The following is a 24,141-nucleotide window of genomic DNA, read 5'->3' on the forward strand; positions in this document are numbered from 1 at the left end:
CATAAATTATATCTACTAACCCACAGCATGAACCGTTCTCCTATGCTTCTTTGAAATCTTGTTCGCCTTAACTATGTGCAGAGCATTTTCTTTGAACTGCAGCTCACAAAGTCTTTCAAGAAGAACTGTTATTTCTTCAGTGATAGTATCCAGATAAGTTTCATTAATGAACTTCAGAGATGAAGAAGGATCGATAGTTCCACTTAGTATATAGAAATCTTCTCTTATTATTGTGCATAGTGTCGGTATGGAACTTTGGTAGCCATGAACGACCTTATCAAAATTCGTTTCACCACAGCTAGACAAAACACAATTCTGTAGAAGATCACGAACCATTTTACTCTGCATATTTTGATACTTTGATAAGACTTCTGATTCAGGATAAAGGAACAGAAGTTGCTGTATGCACTGAGTTTTAAGCTGCATTTGTTGTTGTGAAGCATTGGGATTTGTCTCTTCTTGACTTTGCAGCCTGTTTACTAAAAATCGTCGAAGGTGCAGTCTCACATCATCCCAGAGAGATTTCACATCCATTGTTGAATCATCCTCAATGGCATGAAGAGAAGATGTAAACTCAAAAGACATCCCACTTGGAGAACAGGGAAATGAAACACCACACTGACTAGAGAGATCCAGAAGGAAGTGAAGAATCATTTCTTCTTGATTTTGCTCATTCTTCAGCAACCTTTGCTAACAAAAGTAAATCAGACAGTATTTCAGAAATATTTTGTTAACTCTGTTAATAAAATCAACAGCTTTATGCTAGAGTACCAGTTACTTCCATTGTTAATTATCTTACCAGCAAATAGAATGAAACTAATTGCTCTATAAACAACTGAAATAACAAAGGCTGTTTTCCTATGTACTTATGCTTCAGTCCATTTCTTTGTCAATCTATTCCAATGAACTCACATTCCTCTCCCTATTATTCTTACATCCTCAACTCAGTTTTTTTTCCATCAGTTCTAATCCACAGCTCAAAGGAAAGATGAGAAAAAACACAGTTCACTAGATAAGCCTTGACAGTTGACAGGGCCTGTCTGTTCTGGTCCACACCACATCTTGCAAAAAAAACTGTATTAAATTAACATTTGCAATTTACATGTTTTACTTATAAAACTAAGACAGGAATTTATAGAATAAATTCTGTTGCCTTTTGTGCTCTGGCTCTTTCTCTCACATCTGAGAGAAAGGCTACTGTAAACACAAAATAACATGCCCATCACCCTCTTAAAGAACTAGAAGTGAAAACTTGTGATAAACTGAACAAACTTCTCCCTGTTGCAGGCTGGCTTTGCCCAGAGCTCTAGGCCCACCAAACTTTCATTTTACAGACCAACTCTCAGTCTTATAGCTGCCGAGAAATAACAGATCTCCCATCACAGTCAAAAGAAAAATGAATGAAATAGGTTGCATTCTTAAATCTCTGGGTTTCAGGAATCAAGCAGAAAAATTTTAGGCGAACCAAGGTGTAGAGGCCCTCTCATCTGCTTCCACACCTCCCACCACTTCCCTCCTACGTCTTCCAACAAGGAAAGGATCATTGCAAACTGCAAAAGGATAGTTCTTGGATAAGAACTCCCTCCTATGTCCTTTATCCTAGCTATCTGACTGTACAGATGGACAAAACAACTTCCAGTGATCTTCCACCCTCAGAACTAATTAATTAGTTAATTCTATTTGCAGAGAGTTACTGGTTTTATTTCCTCTCTCATTCTGAAAAGGAGAGAAATAAATAATATTGGAGTATCGTACTACTGTAATAATTTTGAAATATAAAATATTCACTTTAACCATTTATTAATAAAATTTTAAAATTAATATTAAAAAAAAAACAAAATTTAGGACAAAAATTTCAGTGTTACTTTTGGATTTTTTATTAATCTTTTCAGTCATAAGAATTTTTCAGCATTGGAACTTCTTTTTTTTTTCTGATGATTGAAAACTGTTGAACTCCCAGGGGAAAAAATAATAGTAAAACATTCAAATTAACATCTAGCAATTTTAGAGAAATGTGAAAAGCTCTCTTTTGAGCCCAGGAAATCTGTGATAACAGTACATAGGATGAGACTTGCACTTCACTATCTAATCTAGGCTAGTTCCAGTTATGTTAGTACATATATCCAATATTACAAAGATTTTCTTTTTAAAAATGCCATTATTTTAGGTGAAGTTATTTCAGTGAAGATGTGTTCATATACATACTCAGCTTCTAATTATTTTAAACTACAAAATATCAAATAGAATGTTGGAATTTCACATAATAGAATACTTTTAGTCTTTATGAAGAATCTCTTAGTGTTTCCACGAGTTTCTTGAAATTCTTGAGAATATCACACTAATAAAAAACCTAAATATAGCTAATTAGCCACTGCATATATGGAACTTGGCATTATTTTTAAAATATTGTTCTAGCAGCTTAAAAGTTAAACGAAATTCCTAACAAAACACACATATGGGAAGGGGTGTAAGAACAAATAGAAATACTGTCCTGAGGCAAAAGGAAGGCTAATCTTAGAAGATATATTGTATGATGTTACTTAATTTGTCACTTGCAAGCTTTTATTTAACTGAGTAATTAATTCAGTGGATGGAAACACTCAGTTAAGAAAGGTCAAACTGTAATAATCTCATTAATGCTGAATACTACTGCAAACAGTTTAATGCACGTGTTTATGGACCTAAGGGTTATCTACTGTGAGTCTAACTCCTTACAGAAGGACTACTTATGCTAATATATACACACTTTTCATCCGTAGTCCCACCTACACAACAGGCTGGATTATCTGAGAAAGTAAGAGCCTGGAAATAGAAATGTCCCAATTCCCAAGCTGCACTGTTTTTCTTGTGATAATCTGTGTAACATTAATGTTTCAAAGCTTCTCACACTTCACTCTCTGTTTATCAGCCTACCAGTTTAACTGACCTCTACAGCCCACAGCCAGACTAACATGAAGTCTGTAGACTCTTGGGAAGCTGAAGAACTAGAAAGCAAATTTTGTGTATGATGTAGCCAAGGTATTCCAGACATGGAGACATTTTGGAATTTCCCAAACAAATGCCACCACCTGGTGTTCCGGTAAATGGCTTGAACAGACTTGACAGAAGGTGAACGCAGGGAGTGGACACAGGTATGTAAGCCACCATTGTCATCACCTTTCCTAAGGGTGTTACGTAAGGATCTAACTAGACTAAGAGGAGTAACAAAAAACTTTGCAAGTCAGCATGAGATTCTCTCATTTTGTCTAGATCAGGTATGACAAGTAGCAGTCCAACACTCTTGAGCAGGGTGATTATTAACAGCAACATTCAAACTGATCACCTGTGTCAGAAAGGAACTAAATCATTTCTTCAACACGTGAACATTAAAGACCTAGTATTTCTAGAACTTCATGATTTGAAAAATCTTAAATGATCTGTGGCTACAAATAATGAATTCAGTGGAATTTAAGTGATTGATAGATCAACAGCCAGTTTCATGAGTCAAAATAAACAAAGTGATTTGACGAAGTTTAAGCTTTAGCCAGAAGAAATCCCAAACGAAAAAATACTGCACTGCTTGTAACTAGATTTCCTCTACCAATACAGAGAATCTCTGCCTAGAGATATTGCAATCCTACAATGGAACCATGACAAAGAAGCAAACCAGAATAATTCACTGGATAAGTGTCATGGTTTTACATTTTTTGGTTTTCGGTATTCTACATCATAACATTGTGCAGTGCACTGGGAGTTAAAGTGTTAATGCTCCAGTGCTGGGTACCTATCCCTGTACACTTACGGAAGCCATTCATTTTCTGGTAGTTCATTGTATGGTGGGGCCTCTTGAGCTCACAATACCTCTTCTCCTGGTGATGTTCCAAACTTTGTACCTTCAGGCCAGTCCATGATGACCTCTAGGATTCCTGGACAGCTGAGGTTCCCCATCCGTGCTCGTTGTGTAATCATTGCAATCTACTTGCTCCAAGTGGCATCAGTAGCATGATGGGTGGAGGAAACCTTTCCTTTAAACATCCAGTTCAGCACTGGCAGTCGAGGTGCCAGAAGAAGCTGTGTTTCAGTACCGACTACTTCAGAAGCAGCCTGAACCCCCTCATACGCAGCTAAGATCTCCTTCTCAGTTGGAGTGTAGTGCTCTTCAGACCCTCTGTACACTCAACTCGAGAACCCCAGGGGTTGGCCTCAGGTCTCTCCTGAGGCTCTTTGCCACAAACTCCAAGTGGGATCTTTCTCTTCAGCAGCAGTGTAGAGGATGTTCTTTACATCTTGTCCTGTCCATAATGGCCCTACGGCCAAGGTAGGGGCTATCTCCTGCTTAACCTGTTCAAAAGCCTGCTGCTGCTCAGGGCCCCATGTAAACTTTCTTCATCCGTGTCACCTGATAAAGGGGGCTTACAATGAGGCTATGGCTTGGAACATGCATTCTTCAAAAGCCCACTGCACTCAGAAAAGACTGCATCTCTTTCTTATTAGTGAGTGGAGACATGGCAGTGATTTTGTCAATCACATCTACTGGAATGTGACAATGGCCATCTTGCCACTTTATACCTAGGAACTAAATCTCCTGGGCAGGTCCTTTCACTTTGCTTTCCTTAATAGCAAAACCAGCTGGCAGAAGAATTTGGATTATTCGCTCTCCTTTCATGAAGACTTCTTCTGCTGTACCGCCCAACACAACGGTTTCATCAATGTACTGCAAGTGCTCAGGAGCACTGCCCTGTTCCAATACAGTCTGGATCAACCCATGGCAAATGATTGGGCTGTGTTGTCCCTGAGGCAAATGGATTCAAATATACTGAATGCCCCTCCAGGTGAAAGCAAACTGTGGCTTACATTCTGTGGCCAAAGGAACAGAAAAGAAGATGTTACCCATGTCAATGGTGGCATACTCTTTGGCTGCTTTTGACTGCAGTTCATACTGCAGTTCTAACATGTCCAGCACAGCAGCACTCAGTGGGGGTATGACTCCATTCAGGCCATGATAGTCTACCATCAACCTCCATTCTCCACTGGCTTTACAGACTGGCCATAACGGGCTGTTAAAAGGTGAGTGAGTTTTGCTGATCACTCCCTGACTCTCTAGTTGATGAATTAACTTATGAATGGGGAGCAAGGAATCCCTGTTGGTGCAGTACTGCTGTCTGTGCACCGTTTTTGTAGCAATTGGTACCTGTTGCTATTTTACTCATTGCAACCCCACAACAGATTGATCTTCTAACAGGCCAGGCAAAACAGACAGCTGCTTGATGTTGTCTGTGTCTACAGCAGCTATTCCAAAGGCCTACCTATATCACTTAGGATCCTTGAAATGCCCCCTTCTGAGATAATCAATACCTAGTATACATGGAGCCCCTGGGCCCGTCAAAATAGGATGTTTTTGCCAGTCCTTACCAGCGAGGCTTATCTCAGCCTCCAACACAGTCAACTCTTGAGAGCCCCTGGTCACTCCAGAAATATGGATTGATTCTGTCCCTTCATGACTCGAGGGCATCAGAGTGCACTGTGTGCGCCAGTATCCACTAGTGCCTTATATTTCTGTGGTTCTGATGTGCCAAGCCATCAAACCCACACAGTCCAATAAACTCTATTATCCCTTTTCTCCCTGACTGAGAGAGGGGCCCCTCTATTCATTACCTGTGGTAACTGGAGCAAGCGCACTGGTAATTGATCTGTTTTGTAATTCTCTCATCCGTTCTTGTAGTACAGGAGTAGCTTGTTCATGCCACTTCATTGTGTCTACCCATGGTCACGTAGGTAATGCCAGAAGGCAAATTGCAATGCAGTATTCTTTACTGCAGCCGAAAAGCATTTGCCTTTAACAGCTGAGATTTTTGATGGTGCATGTGAGAAGGAGGGTTCATCATCTTTAATTAGTTGAATTTGCATTAGTTTGATCAGCTGCTTCATTAGACTCTTTTGATTATCCTGATCTTCATCAAGCATTTCTGATACTACTACAGGTTTATCATGATTAATTACTAGAGACCTTTGCTCTTACATTTCTCTCTTTCTCTCATTCAGTTGGTCCGTTATGTGTGAGATAGCGGAAATGGAAGTGTGGTTTGGGAGTAGTTGTTTATAGTTTTGGAGCGTAAGAATCAATTCAAAACCTAAGAGTCTTCTCTGTGGGTCCTGGTATCTGTCTAACGTTGCTGTTAGTGTACTGGTGTATCTTTCTGGTGCTGCTGTTGTGATTTTCCACCATATATCAGGTGTCGTCCTCACTTTCTCAGGGTTGTGGTCTTGGCGTGGGTGGTTTGGAATAAAGTTAGGGTCACAACATTTCCACCATGGCTATTTCCCTCAAATACTGGATACCCTTTTCAACTGTATCCCACCTTTTCATCACAGGCTTCAAGCAGTCTTTGAAGGGATGCCATTCCTTCTCGGCTATTAACACTTGTTCCCAGAGGAATGGCAGCCCCATCCAAATATCCACTAATCCTTCTGTCAATAGCTGGATCTCTCGCAATGGTGCCTAGTCGGCAAACTTCATTACCATCTAGAGACAAGCTACTGGCCCCTCTGTCCCAGCAGCGAAGCAATCGGGAAACGAGAGCTTCATTCGGGCACCGTGTAAACTCCTTTCTTGAGCCTTGGATTTCAGTCATCTTCAGAGGCCAACGAGTAGTAATAGAGACTTCCTCTTCATCACTCTTTTCTGCATACCTCTTAGTTTTTCCTTTTACCTTTCCTGATGATGGTGATTCTGAGGAGGGCCCCTCACCTGGATCACCCTCCACCTCCTCCTCCGCTTCTTCTTTTTTCCATTCTAGATGCAAGGACACTCATTTCCATTTCTTGTTTTCCAAAGGGGCAACTGATACTGTTACTGGTGTCTCCTGTAATTTATCAGATTTGACTTGGAGATTTTCCCCTTTGGCTTGAACCTCAGCTCGGAAACTCTCTCTCTCCAGAATAGCATTATACAGGGCGCGGTAAACAGAAGCCAAACCGCAAATAAGTTGTACCTCCTTGGATTTATGTAAGCCGCATCGTCTCTGACTCAAATACTGGCTTAGTTTCTTGCGATCCCACAGGTGTTCAAGAATGAAATCCCATGACACTGTGGGTCCCCACACTTCTGAGATTTTTCCTAAACCTCTCCATATTCCCTGCCAGTCAGCATTCTCTGGTTTTAGAAGAGACTCCTTCCACATATCATGAATGCATTGGAATACATTCAGGGAGACTGATAACATACATGCACATCATAATGAGTATTAATTCAACATTCAAAAAACATGTGACAAACTGATAAGAAATCCTGGAAACCTGTGTGAACATTCTGTTGTTTCTAAAATTAGCTACTCCATTTGGGATGTAGTTGTTTGAAAAATTAGCCATTCCATCTGGAATGTAAACATCAAAATTCCAATCATACCACATCGCATATAAGTACTGCGCAGATGTCTCCATCAGTGCCCTTGTTTGGTTATATATGATCACAATTGCACAACAACTAATCATGTCATTGACAATTGGCCAATAAGTTGCAAGTAAAATAATGGCTTTTAATCCCTTACACACTGCCTCAACGATAAAGAGTGGGTTCATCGCTGGTAGCTACTAAAAAGGGGTTAAGGGGGACAAGAGGAGAAAAAAAAAAAAAAGGAAAAACCACTGTCCAGACTAAGCAGTTCTCAAAATTTACAAATATCCCAGAATGCTGGCAGTACGCTTGAGCTTTCAAGGTCAAGTTTTTCAGCACAGAAACCTGAACTACTGATAATGTTTCCTAACGAAGCTCTCTGAGAGCAGAGAGAGTATTTGATTCTAAAAGCTAAAAAGCAGCTAACGCCTGCATTCTCCACCAAAAACTGTCACGGAGTTAACTAGATCAATCTATGCCTGTGACGGAGGGCAGTAGGCCCCCCCCACGGCCCCACAAAATGAGAAAGGAAAGGGAAAAGGGATAGGGAGATGGGAGCTGGGCTCAAGGAAGGAAAAAAACAGTGGCAATGACCTATGGAGGAAAACTTATTTTACTAACTGTGTTATCGGAATGCAAGATAACACAATATAATACAATATAATTGAAATTGAGACTAATAAATCAAATAAGATAGGAGAGAGAGAGTTCCTGAGACCAAGTCAAACCTGAAAAGCTTGGAACGGCTACGAAAGCACCCTCCAGCACCCACTGCCAGGCAGTAAGAGAGCGCCCCACATGGAAGGGCCAGACCCCATGACTTCCATAAGTCATGTTATAGGGATAGGTAACTGGAATTGGAGTATTAACACTTTAACTGCCAGTGCACTACATGATGTTTTGATGTGGAATACTGAAAACCAAAAACCATAAAACCATGACAATAAGGTTTAGATTTATTTAGACACCGGTATATATGCATATATGTATATATCACACACACGTGGTTAACACACAAAATTGCAGTCTGCCATTTACTTAGTTATCACCCTTCACTTGTCTAGTCAATTAAATTTTCAAAATTCCTCATCTATATTCTCTGATTAACTTTGCATATAAAGTTTGGATAACTTTCCATAATCATAATTTTTTTTCCCTGAAGTGAAATGGAATTTCTAGATAAGTTCAATTGCACTTACTGGAAAAATGGGTATAGCTTCTGCATTTCAAATTAGTAAAAGTAGGTAGAAAGGTAATGATTGAATAATATGTAAAGGAGAACTATCAGAAGGATAACATTCATATTGATACATGTGAAGAACAAGCCATAACATGCCTACAGTAACTTCATATGTTTTTATCTACATGTTTTCATCTACATGGGTTTACAAAACAGGCCTAGCAGTGCCCAACATGTGGAATAATCGGTAAAAATATTTTGCCCCAAATCTGTGCAGTTAGGACATAATCAGAAGGAAACATAAGCAAATGGTACTAAACTTCATAGAAAAATTTCTGAACTATACTCACCATAGAGAGAGACAAGAAAGAAACAACTCAAACTATAACCAACTGTCCCGAAAATTACACCACTCAGTAAAGATTTTTTTACCAGAGTCCTAAGGAACTCCATCAGTTCTCCATGCTGTGTAGATGAAGGACGGAGAGAAACAAAATTGCAGTTGTTTAACCACTGAAGGCAGTCATTTGTGCTTTGTAGTATTTCATCAGTACATATTTCATTTACTTCTGATCTCAGATCTTTAAGACATTGTTCCATGCTAGAAAAAAAAAAAAAAAAAAAAAAAAAAAAACCATAAAAAAAATTGAAAATAAAAGTGTTCTATATATTCCATATCTCAAAAGGAACAACTATTTCAAATTAACGTGTAACACTAGTCCTTCTTAACAAATTACTCTCATAAAATGAAGTTTGAAATTTCAGCTTTAACCTTAAAATACATATGTGAAAAAGTTCTCAAGTAATCTTGTACTTTCTAGTAAAGAAATCGGTGAATAAGATATTGCTTAATTTGACATCTGCTCCTTGGTGCTCAATTAGCTAAAGAAACAAATATAAACCGAATCAGCTACCATATACAAAGCTGAATGTTTGATTCTAGCAATCAGTGGTTCTTTTACAGCACATAAGATACATTAACAACTTCATAAAGACCAACTGACACATCACAGCAAATGCTGAAAAGAATTTTAGAGTCACTTCTGCTGAGAAATCAGATCTCTTTTACTTGCTGTTATTAGAACAATTTGAAGGAAACAGTTTGTTTTCAAGTAGCTGATCCACACCCTAAGATTCCTGTCTGTGAATTGATGTGCGGTTGATACAGTAATTACTGTGATTCCAGTTGTAAAAATCACAAGCCTTATATCTGAAAAGATTTCCTTATTATTGTTATGGGCACCTACACAGAAAGAATAAAACAGAAAAATCTAGAAACAATCACATTCTACATCATTTCCTACCAAAATACCTTTTCATTCTTTAAGATCTACTTTTCTTATATAGTAATACTTAATGTTTATTACCATTTCCATTAGAAAAAATAGCACTTCCTAGATCCATGCAGTCCTATGTATAAAACAAACAGTACCAACACTTAAGACAGAATTTTGGTTTACTGCAATGAAAAACAATTCTCACTACAATTTTATTTGATTTTGGAGTATAGTACTTATTCGTATTCTTAGAGCTGATAAAAGATATAGGAGCTGATGCAAATTAAAATTCATTTATTTATACTACCAAAGTAGTAGAAATACTACCACTAGTAAGCACTCAGATGTTTACAAATACTTTACTGCCTAATACTTCTAATCATGTTGCTTCCTATTTTCATGACATCAGCCAAACAAGAAGGCATAATGTACTGCCACTTGCCCTTTTGTTTTATATAGATAAAATATGCTTGTTCTTCTCCATATGCTCTCTTAATACTTTTATTAAATTAAAAAAGAGAAGATGAAGACCAGAAAAGGAAGATAGGAGAAGAGTAAAGATATGAAATTGAGAAACAAATCAAAGTGAATAAATACGGACTAGAACACTAGCTTAGAGACCTTTACTTTTTGAAAGCAAACGCAATACAACTAATACATCTTCTTCAATTAGTAACCTGGAGTAAAGTATCGACATTTTCTTCACAATAACTTATCTGGATAGGAAGTTTCATTTTCTATACATTTATAAAAAATGAGATTCACTGTAAATATGAATAAAGAAAAAACCTCAAACGCTAATAACCCATATGAATTTGTAACAAGAGATGAAAAGTCACTTTGCTTATCACACACTGATTGCTCAAAAGTAATGCCTCCTATTTATTCCTATTGAAACTATAACATCTACAAAGAGAACAGTAACAGTGTTTGACAGAGGAAATTCTAAGCTACAAAACACTCTTTTTTAACAGTCACCACCATTAGCTGTGCATTTTCATTAGCAATGAACAAGAGCCTGCACGTGTGCTCATAAAAATGTGCACCAATGGAGATCATCCATGGTTATTATCATTACTGCTGAAGCATACCACCCTTGGTCTCACTATGCTCACACCTACTGTTGGGTATCCATAACTGCTCCACAAGCATCAGTGAATGTCAGTGTGGGTATCAATTTTCCTCATGGAGGAACTCAATGACACACTTTTGCTTCATCCACACTTCCATGTCAGACGCCATTCTGTCAAAGCACTCGTCCGCTGCCATCTGTCACAGGGCAACAAAATGTAATAGGATATTGGTGTAAAGGTTCAACCTCTACTGCCATACCACCAATATCCGCCTCTGATGTTGTGGGCCAACATAATGGAATAGGGAACATTACTTTTCATAGAATCATAGAATCATAGAATCACCAAGGTTGGAAAAGACCTAAGAGATCATCCATCCAACCGTTCACCTATTCCCAATAGCTCCTACTAAACCATGTCCCTCAACACAACATCCAGCCTTTCCTTGAACACCCCCAGGGTCGATGACTCCACCACCTCCCTGGGCAGCCCATTCCACTGCCTGACCACCCTTTCTGAAAAGCAATACTTCCTCATGTCCTGCCTGAATCTCCCCTGCCGTAGCTTGAAACCATTTCCTCTGGTCCTATCACTACTGGCACGAGAGAAGAGGCCGACCCCCAGCTCACTACAACTCCCTTCAGGAAGTTACAGAGAGCAATGAGGTCTCCCCTGAGCCTCCTCTTCTCCACACTGAACAACCCCAGCTCCTTCAGCCGCTCCTCATAAGCCCTGTGCTCCAGACCCCTCACCAGCTTTGCTGCCCTCCTTTGAACACGTTCCAGGGCCTCAATGTCTTTCTTGCAGTGAGGGGCCCAAAACTGGACACAGCACTCGAGGTGCGGCCTCACTAGTGCTGAATATAGGGGAAGATTTTGGAGCAGCCCTCATATTTCGTCATTTGATAGCACATGCAGCACTGTTTTCAGTATGTGGAAGAAGTATTTATTTGATTTGTCTACTAGATTTTCTCCTTTATTGAGTGATTTACATTTGATTTTTTTTTTTACAGATATTATACAGTGTATCCTAATTTCCCAATAGTTGCCACATTCTGATCAGCAGCAAAAAAATAAATCACTATCATCCTTACTTTTGGGAACTGATTGTTAGTTTGAATTGTCATTTTTGAAAATCAGTGTAAAACAGTAAGAAAATGATCACATCAAATTATGTTCTGAGATAAACAGTAGACTGTTTTCCTTTTATGTGCAAGTTGCATAAAACAAATACAATACAATAATATATAGCAGTAGATACTGTGAACAAGCTGAGTAGATAAAATGCACTGATGGTACATACAGAATGCAATGACAATCGTAAGTACTTAAGTGCAGAATTATTAACATTTTGAAAGGGAAAAAAAGAAGTACATGTAAAGTTTCCAAAGCAATGAAAGCTGTACAACTTCTAAAAACCATTTCATCAAAATAAGCAGGACATTCGGAACAGCTTATTTTCACACATTTAATTGTATTCACTATGAATTATGGTTATAACTGTTGTATGCATAAAGATAAGACAAATGAAAGCTTATCTACTTCATTGAGATGAAGACATCGCAGTTTACAGCTGCATTAGCTTCAGAAACCAAATTCTGTAAATAAAGAGATGGTAATATACATTAACATTTATTAATACTTGGGTGGCCTATAGAACACCCTCCATAAGACTGAAGTGAAAATCTTTTTGAGATTTCTCTGAGCATCAGTGATGTCAAAATGAAGTGGACTGAAACAAGTACCTTCTCATAAGGACTTTATCGGGGCACTATCAGGACAAATCACTTCCACACAATCTTTCTCTGCAAGTGACCTTGTCAGGTTCCTGATAGAACAGTCCAGGCATGAGGATTAAAGTTGATAAAAGACTGGCATTTATCTTTTTCAACTAGTGAAACATGCTCCCAGGACTACAAAGCATACACCTTGACTCTGAGACACAAACAAAGGCTTTTTATTGTGCCATACTGAAGTGTCTCATTCACACCCAACAGATGGCAACATGCACTGTAAAGGGGACTACTGTTGTTGGTCTCTGCAATGTTCTTTAATTAGGAACCAATATTTACATTTGTCTTTGAGAAACTGTGGACTATGAAAAGGCTACAGTCTTCACAAACCCAGACATCTTAGCAGTTTTTCTTAAGACTGATAAGGGGATTATGTGGATAAATTTCATTGAACCCTGTGGTACTAATCATGATAATTCTAATCATTTTGTTTAATCCTTCTATCTCAATAAATAGGCTGCTTGTACTAAAACTGTTTTCCATTGAGTAAAAATATTTTCATACAGTTTACTTACACCATACCATAGCTGAACATGATCTCAAAAATATTGGTATTTCTCGCTTTTAAGATTTTTGTCAAAATACAGTATTACATGAACATGATTAATTTTGTATACTTACTCCTTTAAAACAATTACATTATTAAATATTTAGGAATTTGGATACTTCTGAAAAAAACTACAGGTTTTATATATTATATGAGTTCAAAGCAATTAAAGCAGAAGGCTTCCTCCAAATATTATTAAAATTATCCTCACTGTACAAGACAGTATCTAAAGCTTTATCATTTACTGCCAGTGTAGAAAATGAGTCTATTTTCAAAATTTGTTGAAGTTTTTAAAAAAATAAAATACATGATCTTGATGGCAAAAATGTGCTTAATGCACATTATATAATATATTCTTAAAATTACAGTTGTAAGAAGGGTACAATCAATTTTTTTTTCCAAATAATTCTTTTTCACTGAAAATTAACTAAAATTAACATTGAATTAAAATTTAAATTTTAATCCAAATTTTATTTAAATAATCTCTGGGTTTTAAAAAAAAAAAAACAGGCATAAGTCCAGATGAAATCAACTGATAATCAGTATACAATGATAGGACCAGGAGTTATCTTCATATCATGTGTGGGGTCAATAGAAAAAATACAGCTATGTTTGTACTCCTCCTTATCAGTATCAGGCAGACAAAATTTGGAATACAAAAGGGAAATCATTCTTTTTCCTGATTACTGTAGTTAACTATGTGTTTGCTCCATTTGTATTGTGTTGCTTGTTTTTCCAAAAGAGTTTTTCTGAAACTCTTAAATCTAGAGATATGACAAGGCATTCAGTGAATGTTTTTAGATGTCTGAGTTCCAAAGTTAAGACATTACTGAGCCCAACCAGAAACTCTTTAATTTTGCTATTGAAAACCAGCTTATTGGTACAATACTAGAAAATCTGTGTATTGTACAACAGAATTTCTGCATGTTTCTAACAATGGTCACTAGGAGATGCCAGAGGAAAAAAAAAAAAGCACGGAAAAATGTTAGTATTTTGCAGAATATTTTCATCATTTTTAGAAGTTTGTGACATAAGGATTTAAATCAGATGGTGTCTTAGCTCTCAGATAATTTCTACTGCAAGAGTGTTTCCACTTGTCTTTGAAACTATTCAGCAATTCAAATAAAGAAGTAGCCACTGAAATACTGAGGAGTGGAAAAACTGCGAGGAAAATTTAGCCTTTGTCTGTAGCAAAACAATCTGAAAGTTATACTCCTATGGATATATTTTTTTTAATTGACTGATTTTTCAAGAAATCTTTAGTCCCACATGAAGAATAACTTGAGCCTCTGAGCGAGCAGTACATCAGTGCTTGCAATTAGAATTATTTATTTACCATTCCAGAATCATGCAATCACAGAATCACAGAATGGCTTGGGTTGGAAGGGACCCAAAGGATCTTCAAGTTCCAACCCCTCTGCCAAGCACTAGATCATATAGTAGATCACACTGCCCAGGGCCTTGTTCAATCTGGCCTTAAATGTCTCCAGGGATCCATAATATCTCTGGGCAACCTCTTCCTACACCTCACCACTTTCTCAATATAAGCCATCCACTGACACCCCCTCTCCTTTAGTTTAAAACCATTCCTTCTTGTCCTATCACTATCTACCCTTGTTAAAAGTTGATTTCTCTCTTGTTTACAGCCATCTCTCTTCCAGGCTGAACATGCCCAGATCCTTCAGCCTGTCTTCTAAGAGAAGTTCTCCAGCCCTCTGATCATCTTCTTTGCCCTCCTCTGGAACCTCTACAAAAGCTGCACATCATTCCTGTGTTGGGGAACCATGTTAAAAGATGTGGCAGAAGGCCAGGTAGTCAATGCATTCTCCAAAAGCCCACTACACCCAGAAAAGACTGCGTCTCTTTCTAATTAGTGAGTGGAGACATGGCAGTGATTTTGTCAATCACATCCATTGGGATGTGACAACATCCATCTTGCCAGTTTATATCTCAGAACTGAATCTTGTGGGCAGGTCCTTTCACTTTGCTTTCCTTAATAAGAAAAATCAGCATGCAGAAGGATTATTTGTTCTCCTTTCTCAAAAACTTCCCTTGCTGTGTTGCCACACACAATAATGTCATCGGTGTACTGTATGTGTCCAAGAGCACTGCCCTGTTCCAATACAGTCTGGATCAACCCATGGCAACACAACCCAGGGCTGTGTTTCCACTCCTGGGGCAAATGGATTCAAATATACTGAATGCCCCTCCAGGTGAAAGCAAACTGTGGCTTACATTCTGTGGCCAAAGGAACAGAAAAGAAGATGTTACCCATGTCAATGGTGGCATACTCTTTGGCTGCTTTTGACTGCAGTTCATACTGCAGTTCTAACATGTCCAGCACAGCAGCACTCAGTGGGGGTATGACTCCATTCAGGCCATGATAGTCTACCATCAACCTCCATTCTCCACTGGCTTTACAGACTGGCCATAACGGGCTGTTAAAAGGTGAGTGAGTTTTGCTGATCACTCCCTGACTCTCTAGTTGACAAATCAACTTGTGAATGGGGAGTAAGGAATCCCTGCACAGCCTTTTTGAGCATTAAAAGAGAAAAAATGAAGGCATGCAGTCCCTTGAAAAGCAGTTTTACAAGAGAAAGCATTTTTTTTTCTCTTCAGAGAAGTAAAATAGCAGTGCTCAAAGTTTACAAATATCACAGAATATTGGCAGTCCACATGGACTTTTCAAAGTCAAGTTCTCAGCCCCTGCAAAAGAGATAAACTTTCCTAACAAAGCCCTCAGAGAGCAGAGAGAGATTTGCTCTAAAAGCTAAAAAGCAGCCGTTGAATGCATTCTCCACCAAGAATGTCAAGGTGTCTTCCCTTTGTAGAACAATGCGGTCAGTTCATCATAGAAGACCACTAGATTATGCCAGTGAAAATGCGATTTCATTGAAATGGTTCTCCTTAATACAGCTCAGGGCTTTTTTTAGAGTCTAAATTCCAGTCTAAGCTAAGTTCTGTGTGGACCTCTGTCCACATTAGGAGTACTTCGTACTTTTCTGGAGTATCACACTGACATCATTTGTAAGTGTTCATATTGCAGAGAAACAGTCTCAGTTTAAGAACTGCTAGGTGCTCCTATTTATTAAGTCAATAAGAGTTTTTAGGAATAACCTAATCATGTGCAGAGACTGCTTGTGATATGACTGCAGCAACAAACTGGGGGACAAATCAGTCTCAAACCAAGTGCTATAGCGGAACATATTGAAATCTTACTATAATGAAACATCTTGAAGAACACAGTACCAATGAGGGCTGCAATCATCATGCATCATTCTCCATTATCTAAGATTACTATCAGTGAGTTGAAGAATGATCTTATTCCTTTCAATTCCTAAAGAGCACTGTTTCAATTTACTTTATATAGCATATGGAGCAGCCATAATATGACATTGATATTGGTTAAATTTAAATTGCTAAGCTTCATATGCATGAGGATCTGTTGTTACCATCAGTGTTTACATGTATTTTACTAAGAACAGGTAGGTTGCTTTTAAATTAATGAAATAATTCTTTCCATCAACTTCTGAAGACAGAAGCACTAACTTTATATTTCTTCGTTATTGTCATTTATATTTCTTGACAAGCCTGATTGCTGTGATACAGAGTATTTCAAGTAAAATCAACAATATCAATTGGAAATCTGCTACAGAAGACCTGCTATATACTTTTGAGTAGTAAAAGAACGTCCAGAGAATCTTTTAGCAGTGTAATTCCAATAGGCATTTTCTTTGTTATAGTTTCTAGCAAGAAAGCTACCAAAATACTACGAAACAACTGCCTCAACTCAGTGATCAGGCACAAAGAAAACACAAGCTGAACAGAAATAAAATCACATTATCTTCTCAGTTCTATTATTCTTCTATAGCAATTAGTACCTGGCAGTGCTTAAATAGGTACCGTTTTGACAATTTTAGTAACTTTATTCTAGAGTCTAAAAAAGTACTAAATTTTCTATTAAACACTACATATGCACAGAGTGCTGGGGTTTTTCTCTCTGATAAACAATTGTATTTTTTGTGTAACCTTGGCTGTAGTTAGAAATTCTCAGAAATACTCAATGACTACTAGGGATTTTGGAGGGAGATCCCAAAACTTTTCTACTTCTTTTGAATAATAAGAAAGTGAAGCATAGCTTCTACCTGAAAACTTCAGAGAAGAAAAATTTTCTTCAAATGAAAAGGGGAAAGACAAGTCTTGCAGCACATCATAATTTAAAAACACATAAACCCATGTATACGACAATTCTGATACAGGAAAATATATCAGTGCTTAATACCTTGCCTGAAATTACCATCTTTTTGTTGTGAAGTATCAGTGGTGAGAATTGTTTCTACACACAGTAGCAAGATTGTAATCAACAACCAAAAGAACTGGAAAACATAATACTAACATTCTGATTGAGGCACTTTTCTAATAATTTTAAAGTCTGCAAGTTCAGGATCTTGTTAGTTGCTGAAGTGCTGATTACAAAGGACAAGATGCAATGCTCTAAGTACTCACTAATCCTGACCTTACAGGAGTCTGTGATGAAAGACCATTGAAATCTCAGGTGACTGTTAATTACACAGTCAGGCTGAAGTTTATGGACTGAAGTCAAAATAAGCCTTTGTAAAAAGCCTCAGAAAGATACGGTCTGCACTGTATTGGGGAAATATAATTATTAGTAAATAAAATTGATGAAATTGGAGTAATTGTTTTGTTGAAGAAGATGTGGAATACCTCACACTGACCTACAGCCTCATAGAATCTGCCCTGCTTCATCACCACTACAAAGCAGTCAGTCACATACCTAACTGAAAACTGTACACACACAAATCAACTGCTAGAAAGATTTCATGCCACAGTCATATTTAAAGTATGCATGGTAACTTTGGTTTAAACCCTGTACCTTATTTAAGAAATTAACTGCTACAAACTCTTACGCATCTACATTAGAAAACAAAAATCCAACAACTCACTTCTGAACACAAGGATTAAGTCAAAGCATACGTGAGGGAAAACGCTGAAGGCGAAAGGCAGTCCTAATGAGATTATGAATACAGCTTCATGCTAGTAGTAATCTGATACGACTTCTGCAGGTAAAACAGGTCAGCAATGACAGTGCTTTTGAGAGTCCATATTCACCGGGTTTGGTAAAGTACCATACAAATAAAGTTAACATTCAGGTGCAAAAAGAGTTCTGCTTTATAACGATGAATGCATGAACCGCTTACTTTCTTAAAAGTTAGAAATACAACAATTTCCCATATATGGCTTTTTTCCCCTTTGTTATAGTGCCAGACAGAACTGGCTCAATTCAAAAATACCAAAGTAATTCAAAGTGCTGAAAAGGAGATCTGATTTGTTGTGTCATACAATTTTATAAAAGCTATTCAGTTGGAAGGCAATAAATGAGCATTGAAGTGATTTATGCACTTTTGGATCACAATTTCTTGCACAATGTTTTATTTTTAAAAATATATATATGCTGTATACTATTATGTTTATTCTCAGTGGTATAATAAAATCATAAATCTATCTGATGAAAAATAGGCTGTATTCCAATTGTATCATTGTAGCACATAGAGCTGCTGTTATCATACCACTTATAAAGATCAATGGTAACTTGAAAATGATTTCATTCCATGCTACCTCTAATATATTAGCAATAAAAATACTCTTTTTAATTTAAAAGTCACATCAGCTGCTGTCCATCTTCTTTTAAACTCCTCTCCATTTCTGAAACTGACATATTACAGAAGCAAAATATCACCTGGTAACAACAGAGCTATGTTCTGATTTTCCTTGTACAAATTAGTTTAAAAACTAGCATAAGTGTCAGTTCAACAGAAATGCAAAGTTTTCACTCAGAGGATGGCAAGGCACTGGCACAGTATGCCCAGAGAAGCCCTGGAGGTGTTCAAGGCTGGCTGAATGAGGCTCTGGGCCCCGACCTGGTGGGCTGGAACTGAGTGGGCTTCAAGGTCCTTTCCAACCCAAGCCATTCTATAACACTGTGACTAACATTGCAAAAGGAACTATCAACCTTCTTAAAAATCAGAATATATTTTCACTTTGATGATGTTAAACATAACATATAGTGCTAATTGATATAAAATACTATTAAGGAAGAGCGGAGAGTGAAGGTTTCTCAGCCAGTAGCACAAACCTAAGACATACTGAAAAGAAACAGTAATAAGGCATGCCTTCCACAGAATCATCTTGATAATCACTCTAACTTTCAAGCTGGCAACAATGACAAAATCAGTGTTATATGCTAGTTGAAGAGCTGACAATATCTAGTTTGCACATTTGCCAAATATGCTGATGCTAATTTTTTCCAGAGTAACATACTTCAGAAACATCTATTACTATTTTATGGCAGAAACTGAACACCAAATATCCACATTTCACTAACATCAACACCTAGAAAATTGTACTCTGCAGTGGTCCACAACTCAAAGCATATTACTGGGATCTTCACTCTCATTGCTAGCCTAGAATATCTATCATCACAATGCATCTGTAAACAGTAAAATATTACATTAAAACAAACAAACAAACAAACAAAAAAAACAGGTAAGAATAATACAAACAAAAGCATAAAAATCTCTCAGCTTGGCATAAGCAATGTAACAGTAACACAGAGATTACCTAAATCATTTTTCAGTGAAGAACAGCAAAGATTTATCTCCGTTATTCAGGAAGCTGGTTGGTAACAGACACAAAGAGCCCCACAAATGTAGGCTTCATTAAAAGTTACATAATCTTAAACCAGTTGTTATGAAGGCAGTCTTTGAAATTGTGTCTTCCTAGCATGAATACCTTAGCCAAAAGGTAAACACTAACAAAATTTAATATGAAATTATGCTACTTGTTATATTTGAGTGTACTCTTGTTATTATTTTTTTTTGAAAGCGCACTTAGTTTATTTCTATAAGAGCATCTTTGACAGTATTCTAACAGTACTAGAGAGTGCAGCTATAAAATACTACCAACGCTTTTCAAAGTACAAAGAAGGCATGAAAACTTTACTTTTATTTATATTTCATAGAAATAAAAAGAAGGCATTATTTTCAGAGTGACCTACATATGATATAAAAAATGGACAATTACACATATTTGAAAATAAATTCTAGTTATAAAATCCTCTGCTGTACCATAAATGTAATTAAAGTAGAAAAATAATGAATTATATAAAAAACAATAAAATTTACAAATTATTTGCATTTTCTATTTTCATTAGAATTGCTTAACGGACACTATGCGATCCGATTTTAATTTTTTTCTGTAGAATTCTGTAGCTTCCAGTGAATAAAAATACTCATAGCAATAGGGAATATTAACTGCCATGGGAATACACATTTTCTTCTTCCAATATCACACCTACTGCCATAATTCCTAAGATTAAGATAATTCAATTGCTAAAAATACCATGCAGAGAAAGACCATAGCATAAAAATTAAGTGGTATTAAATACTGTTAAATGCTCAAGTGAAAAATGCAAATTACTACAGATACAATTTTAAGAATTTTAACCTGCTACTAGAAAAGAAAGAAGAGAAAAAGTGCATTTCTTACCAAATATAAGTACTTTCACTAAGATAGAAATAACATTGTCTTTACCTAGAAGAATTCTTCTTTATTTTTTCATCAAGATCATCAAGGATCTGTTGAAACTCCAGTTCTCCAGGGAGAACATTTAATAAACAGTCTAAATTGGAAGAATCAAGAGAATACTCTCCTCCCCATTCCATATTCAGAATCTGTAAAACACATAAAGAAAATCAGTTAAATAAGGAAAAAAAAAATCACAATATAAGTATCGAAGTTTACAATGTTTTTTCTTCTGAAACACTTATATTAGTAAGGTAAGCTTTTATGTAAGGAATTTAAAATTATTGTTGAATAGTAAACCTAATGTCCGCTTCTGAGCATAGTTCTATAGAGACATGCACCTGCAAAAAAAGACAATTTTTTTTAGCATCTTTCATTTTCCATTTTCAAAAAATCAGTTATTTTAATATCAGCCAGAATAGAAGCTTTCTTCATTATATTACGATTATATTTTTACTATAATGACTAGAAATTATAAATATATACATTAGTGGATATTTTATTTTCTGTATGTGCATTTCTCCTCAGTAGTAACTGTTTTCTTGTATTTAAGCACATTCAGCTCAGAATCCCCTCCAGCTCGACCTTGAGCGTCTCCAGGAATGGAGCATCCACCACCTCTCTGGGCAACTTGTGCCAGTGCTTCACTCCTACTGTAAAAATCTTCTTTGTTATATCCACTTTAAATCTCCATTCTTCTAGTTTGAAACCATCTCCTCTTTCCAATCACTACAGACCATGATGAAGAGTCTGTCCCTTTCCTTCTTATAGCCCTCTTTAGCCACTGAAGAGAAAGCTCTCAGACTTTCTCTCTGCCTTCTCTTCTCCGGGCTGAACAGCCCCTGTTCTCTCAGATTGTCCTTGTGGGGGTGATGTTCCATCCCTTGGATCATTTTTATGGCCTTGGATTACAGCTTGTCTTGTGAATACTTACTCATTGTACTTTCACTAAAAAAAAAAGCCTTCTATCACTAGCAAGCTATACTGAAAAACAAATTGTGACTGCCTACTCTGTTAGCATTCAATTGCTAAACTGTCAAGACTGACACTTTTTTTCCTCAAAATATTGCTTATTCCCATTTAATACTGAGCTCTCTAAAGGACTAAGCCTTCAACTGAGCAAAAAGCTGCTAAGCTTATGTGAATCTTCAGAAGTGATGGCATAAATAACACTTTCTAAGCCCCATTGCTAGCAGATAAGCCGCCCTTCTCTTTTTATGGAAATGCCTCCAGTCACATTTTGGGAATTTACCTTGAGATGCTACTATAGAAATAGACTGATGAATCCTGAGTGAACTGTCTGCAAGATACTTGCTCCAAAAAGCCATCAGATAAAGACAGAAGGCCAAGACAGTATGTTCTCAAATATGAGTGCAGACGTACAAATAGCAGAATGCCACATTTCTTCAAGGCAGTGTCACCACTGATTCTGGTCTGGGTCTTTCAAAACAAATTTATGGGCTGAAGGTATCTTAAATCTTACTACTTTGCACATCTGAATTAACAGTTTAGGACAATAAACATTTAATGGATATAACACTTTCTAAAATTCTCAGAAGCTATAGAATACCTCTCTGCAAATAACAATGCAAAGACTTCCCAATATTTTCAGATGTAGCTTTTTCATAGGAAAAAAAAATCACCTTGTAAACATGACAGCCAGGTTTTCATGTAGGCATTCCTGTAAGACTTGCATGTCATACATTTTCAGTTCACTTGTCAAAACAAGGTAATTATTTCTTTCACTTTTGGTTTGTGGGAGCAAAAGCAACATTTGATTAACCAATTTTCAAAAAAAGTTTTAACTGGTCAGTAGTTTACTCCTTCATACAAAAACTATTCCCGCAATGAAAGACTGTAATGTTGAAAAAGTGAAAAGCAAAAATGTTTTAGAAGAAAGAGCAAGTACAAGAAGATATAAATCACTTCAACTTGATCACTCAGTGCAACTGGTGCCAAGGCCCTAAGTGACTGGTTCCCTGTCTGATGGTACATGGCCATGCCAAAGCCAGCTACCAGCCCAGTGAGATGCTACCCTAGAGAGACACCCAGACAGACCTAGACAAGCTTGACCAGGTGATCCTCATAAGGTTCAACAAATCCAAGTGCAAGGTCTTGCACTTGGGTCGCAGTACCTCCTGATGGCAGTAGAATGTAGCTATACTTCTCCCAGTTTATGACACAGACCCCATTACTTTAAGGTTTCAACAATGAGTGTTTTGTTACTAGTAGAACATTATTTCTACTGCATAAAAATCCATTCCAACACTTCTAGCAACTTTGTATATTAAAATTAAATTGTAAATTGTAAATTAAATAAAATTATACCCTGCAAATGGCAGGTGGTTGAAACTAGATAAGGTCCTTTTCAACCCAGACTTGATTCTAAATGTTGACAGATTTTTTTACTGATAAATACTTCATATTGATCCTCCTTTATTTCTCTATTACCTTAGTCAATTACAATTCTTATTTTGACTTGAAGTCTGTTTCAGATATCACAGCAATGTGGGCAATTTTTTTGCTATAGTGCACATCACCTGGACAGGTAAATAAATAAATAAATAAATAAATCTCAATACAGCTTTAAGGTTTAGTTTCCTTGTTTTGGTTGCATGATAACTTCTGCTATTTACCATAACTCACATATATGCATAGACAAAACCCCTTAGTGGTAAAAGAAAGGGTAGGCTGGTACTGCTTTATTCAATTTCCAGACTCATTTCCAGACAAAGACTAGTGTAGGCTGAATCTAATTATACTACAACTCTTCAATTTGGTCCTTGAAAAGCCATTCAATGGTTAAACAAGAACCCAAGATATGTCATTAATTTCATTCAGTTAATGTCAATGTATTATTTTAGCTCTTACATAATGAAACATTATCTCCAAATAGTTTCAGTACAACCTTCAGTATTTTTCAAGGTAACTTTTAAATAACTATTTATACTTTGCATTTAAATAATAATTTGCACATACAAAGTATTTAGAAACTATTAGTATTTAGTATTTAGAAACTATTTAGAAACTATTATGCAATATGTTTAATCATTTATTAACTTTTTTTTTCCCCACACATAATGCTATGCACTTCAGCTTTGTGCAACACAACATCCTGGCAGTCAAACTTCCTGGACTGTTACTTAATTGTCAACTTAACCATCTGAATACTTACTTTCATAAATTTTACACCTAGAGATCTCATTCTGCATGTATCCAGGAAAATAAAACTATTACCATTAACATTAGTTTAAAAGGAGGCTTTCAGTGTACCTGTGATTTGTAAATAGGGATATTT

General features: G+C 36.8%; 1 protein-coding gene across 3 annotated transcripts in view; it reads right to left on the reverse strand.

The window, feature by feature from the left end:
• Positions 1–24,141, reverse strand: part of KIAA0825 (KIAA0825 ortholog) — a 227,043-nt gene that overhangs the window by 177,410 nt on the left and 25,492 nt on the right. For 2 of the 3 annotated variants that reach the window (XM_052700574.1, XM_052700575.1), the window contains exons 2-4: positions 20,853–20,992; positions 8,985–9,153; positions 21–690 (exon numbers count right to left, since the gene is read on the reverse strand). In XM_052700574.1, the coding sequence (XP_052556534.1) occupies positions 21–690; positions 8,985–9,153; positions 20,853–20,983 (970 nt within the window). In that variant the 5' untranslated portion in view covers positions 20,984–20,992. Of the gene's footprint in view, positions 1–20; positions 691–8,984; positions 9,154–20,852; positions 20,993–24,141 lie in introns of those variants that run through there. The other variant, XM_052700576.1, reaches the window with a different exon arrangement.

This window comes from Tympanuchus pallidicinctus, unplaced genomic scaffold (assembly GCF_026119805.1).
Source record: "Tympanuchus pallidicinctus isolate F22 unplaced genomic scaffold, pur_lepc_1.0 scaffold4, whole genome shotgun sequence".
NCBI classification, from domain to species: Eukaryota; Metazoa; Chordata; class Aves; order Galliformes; family Phasianidae; genus Tympanuchus; species Tympanuchus pallidicinctus.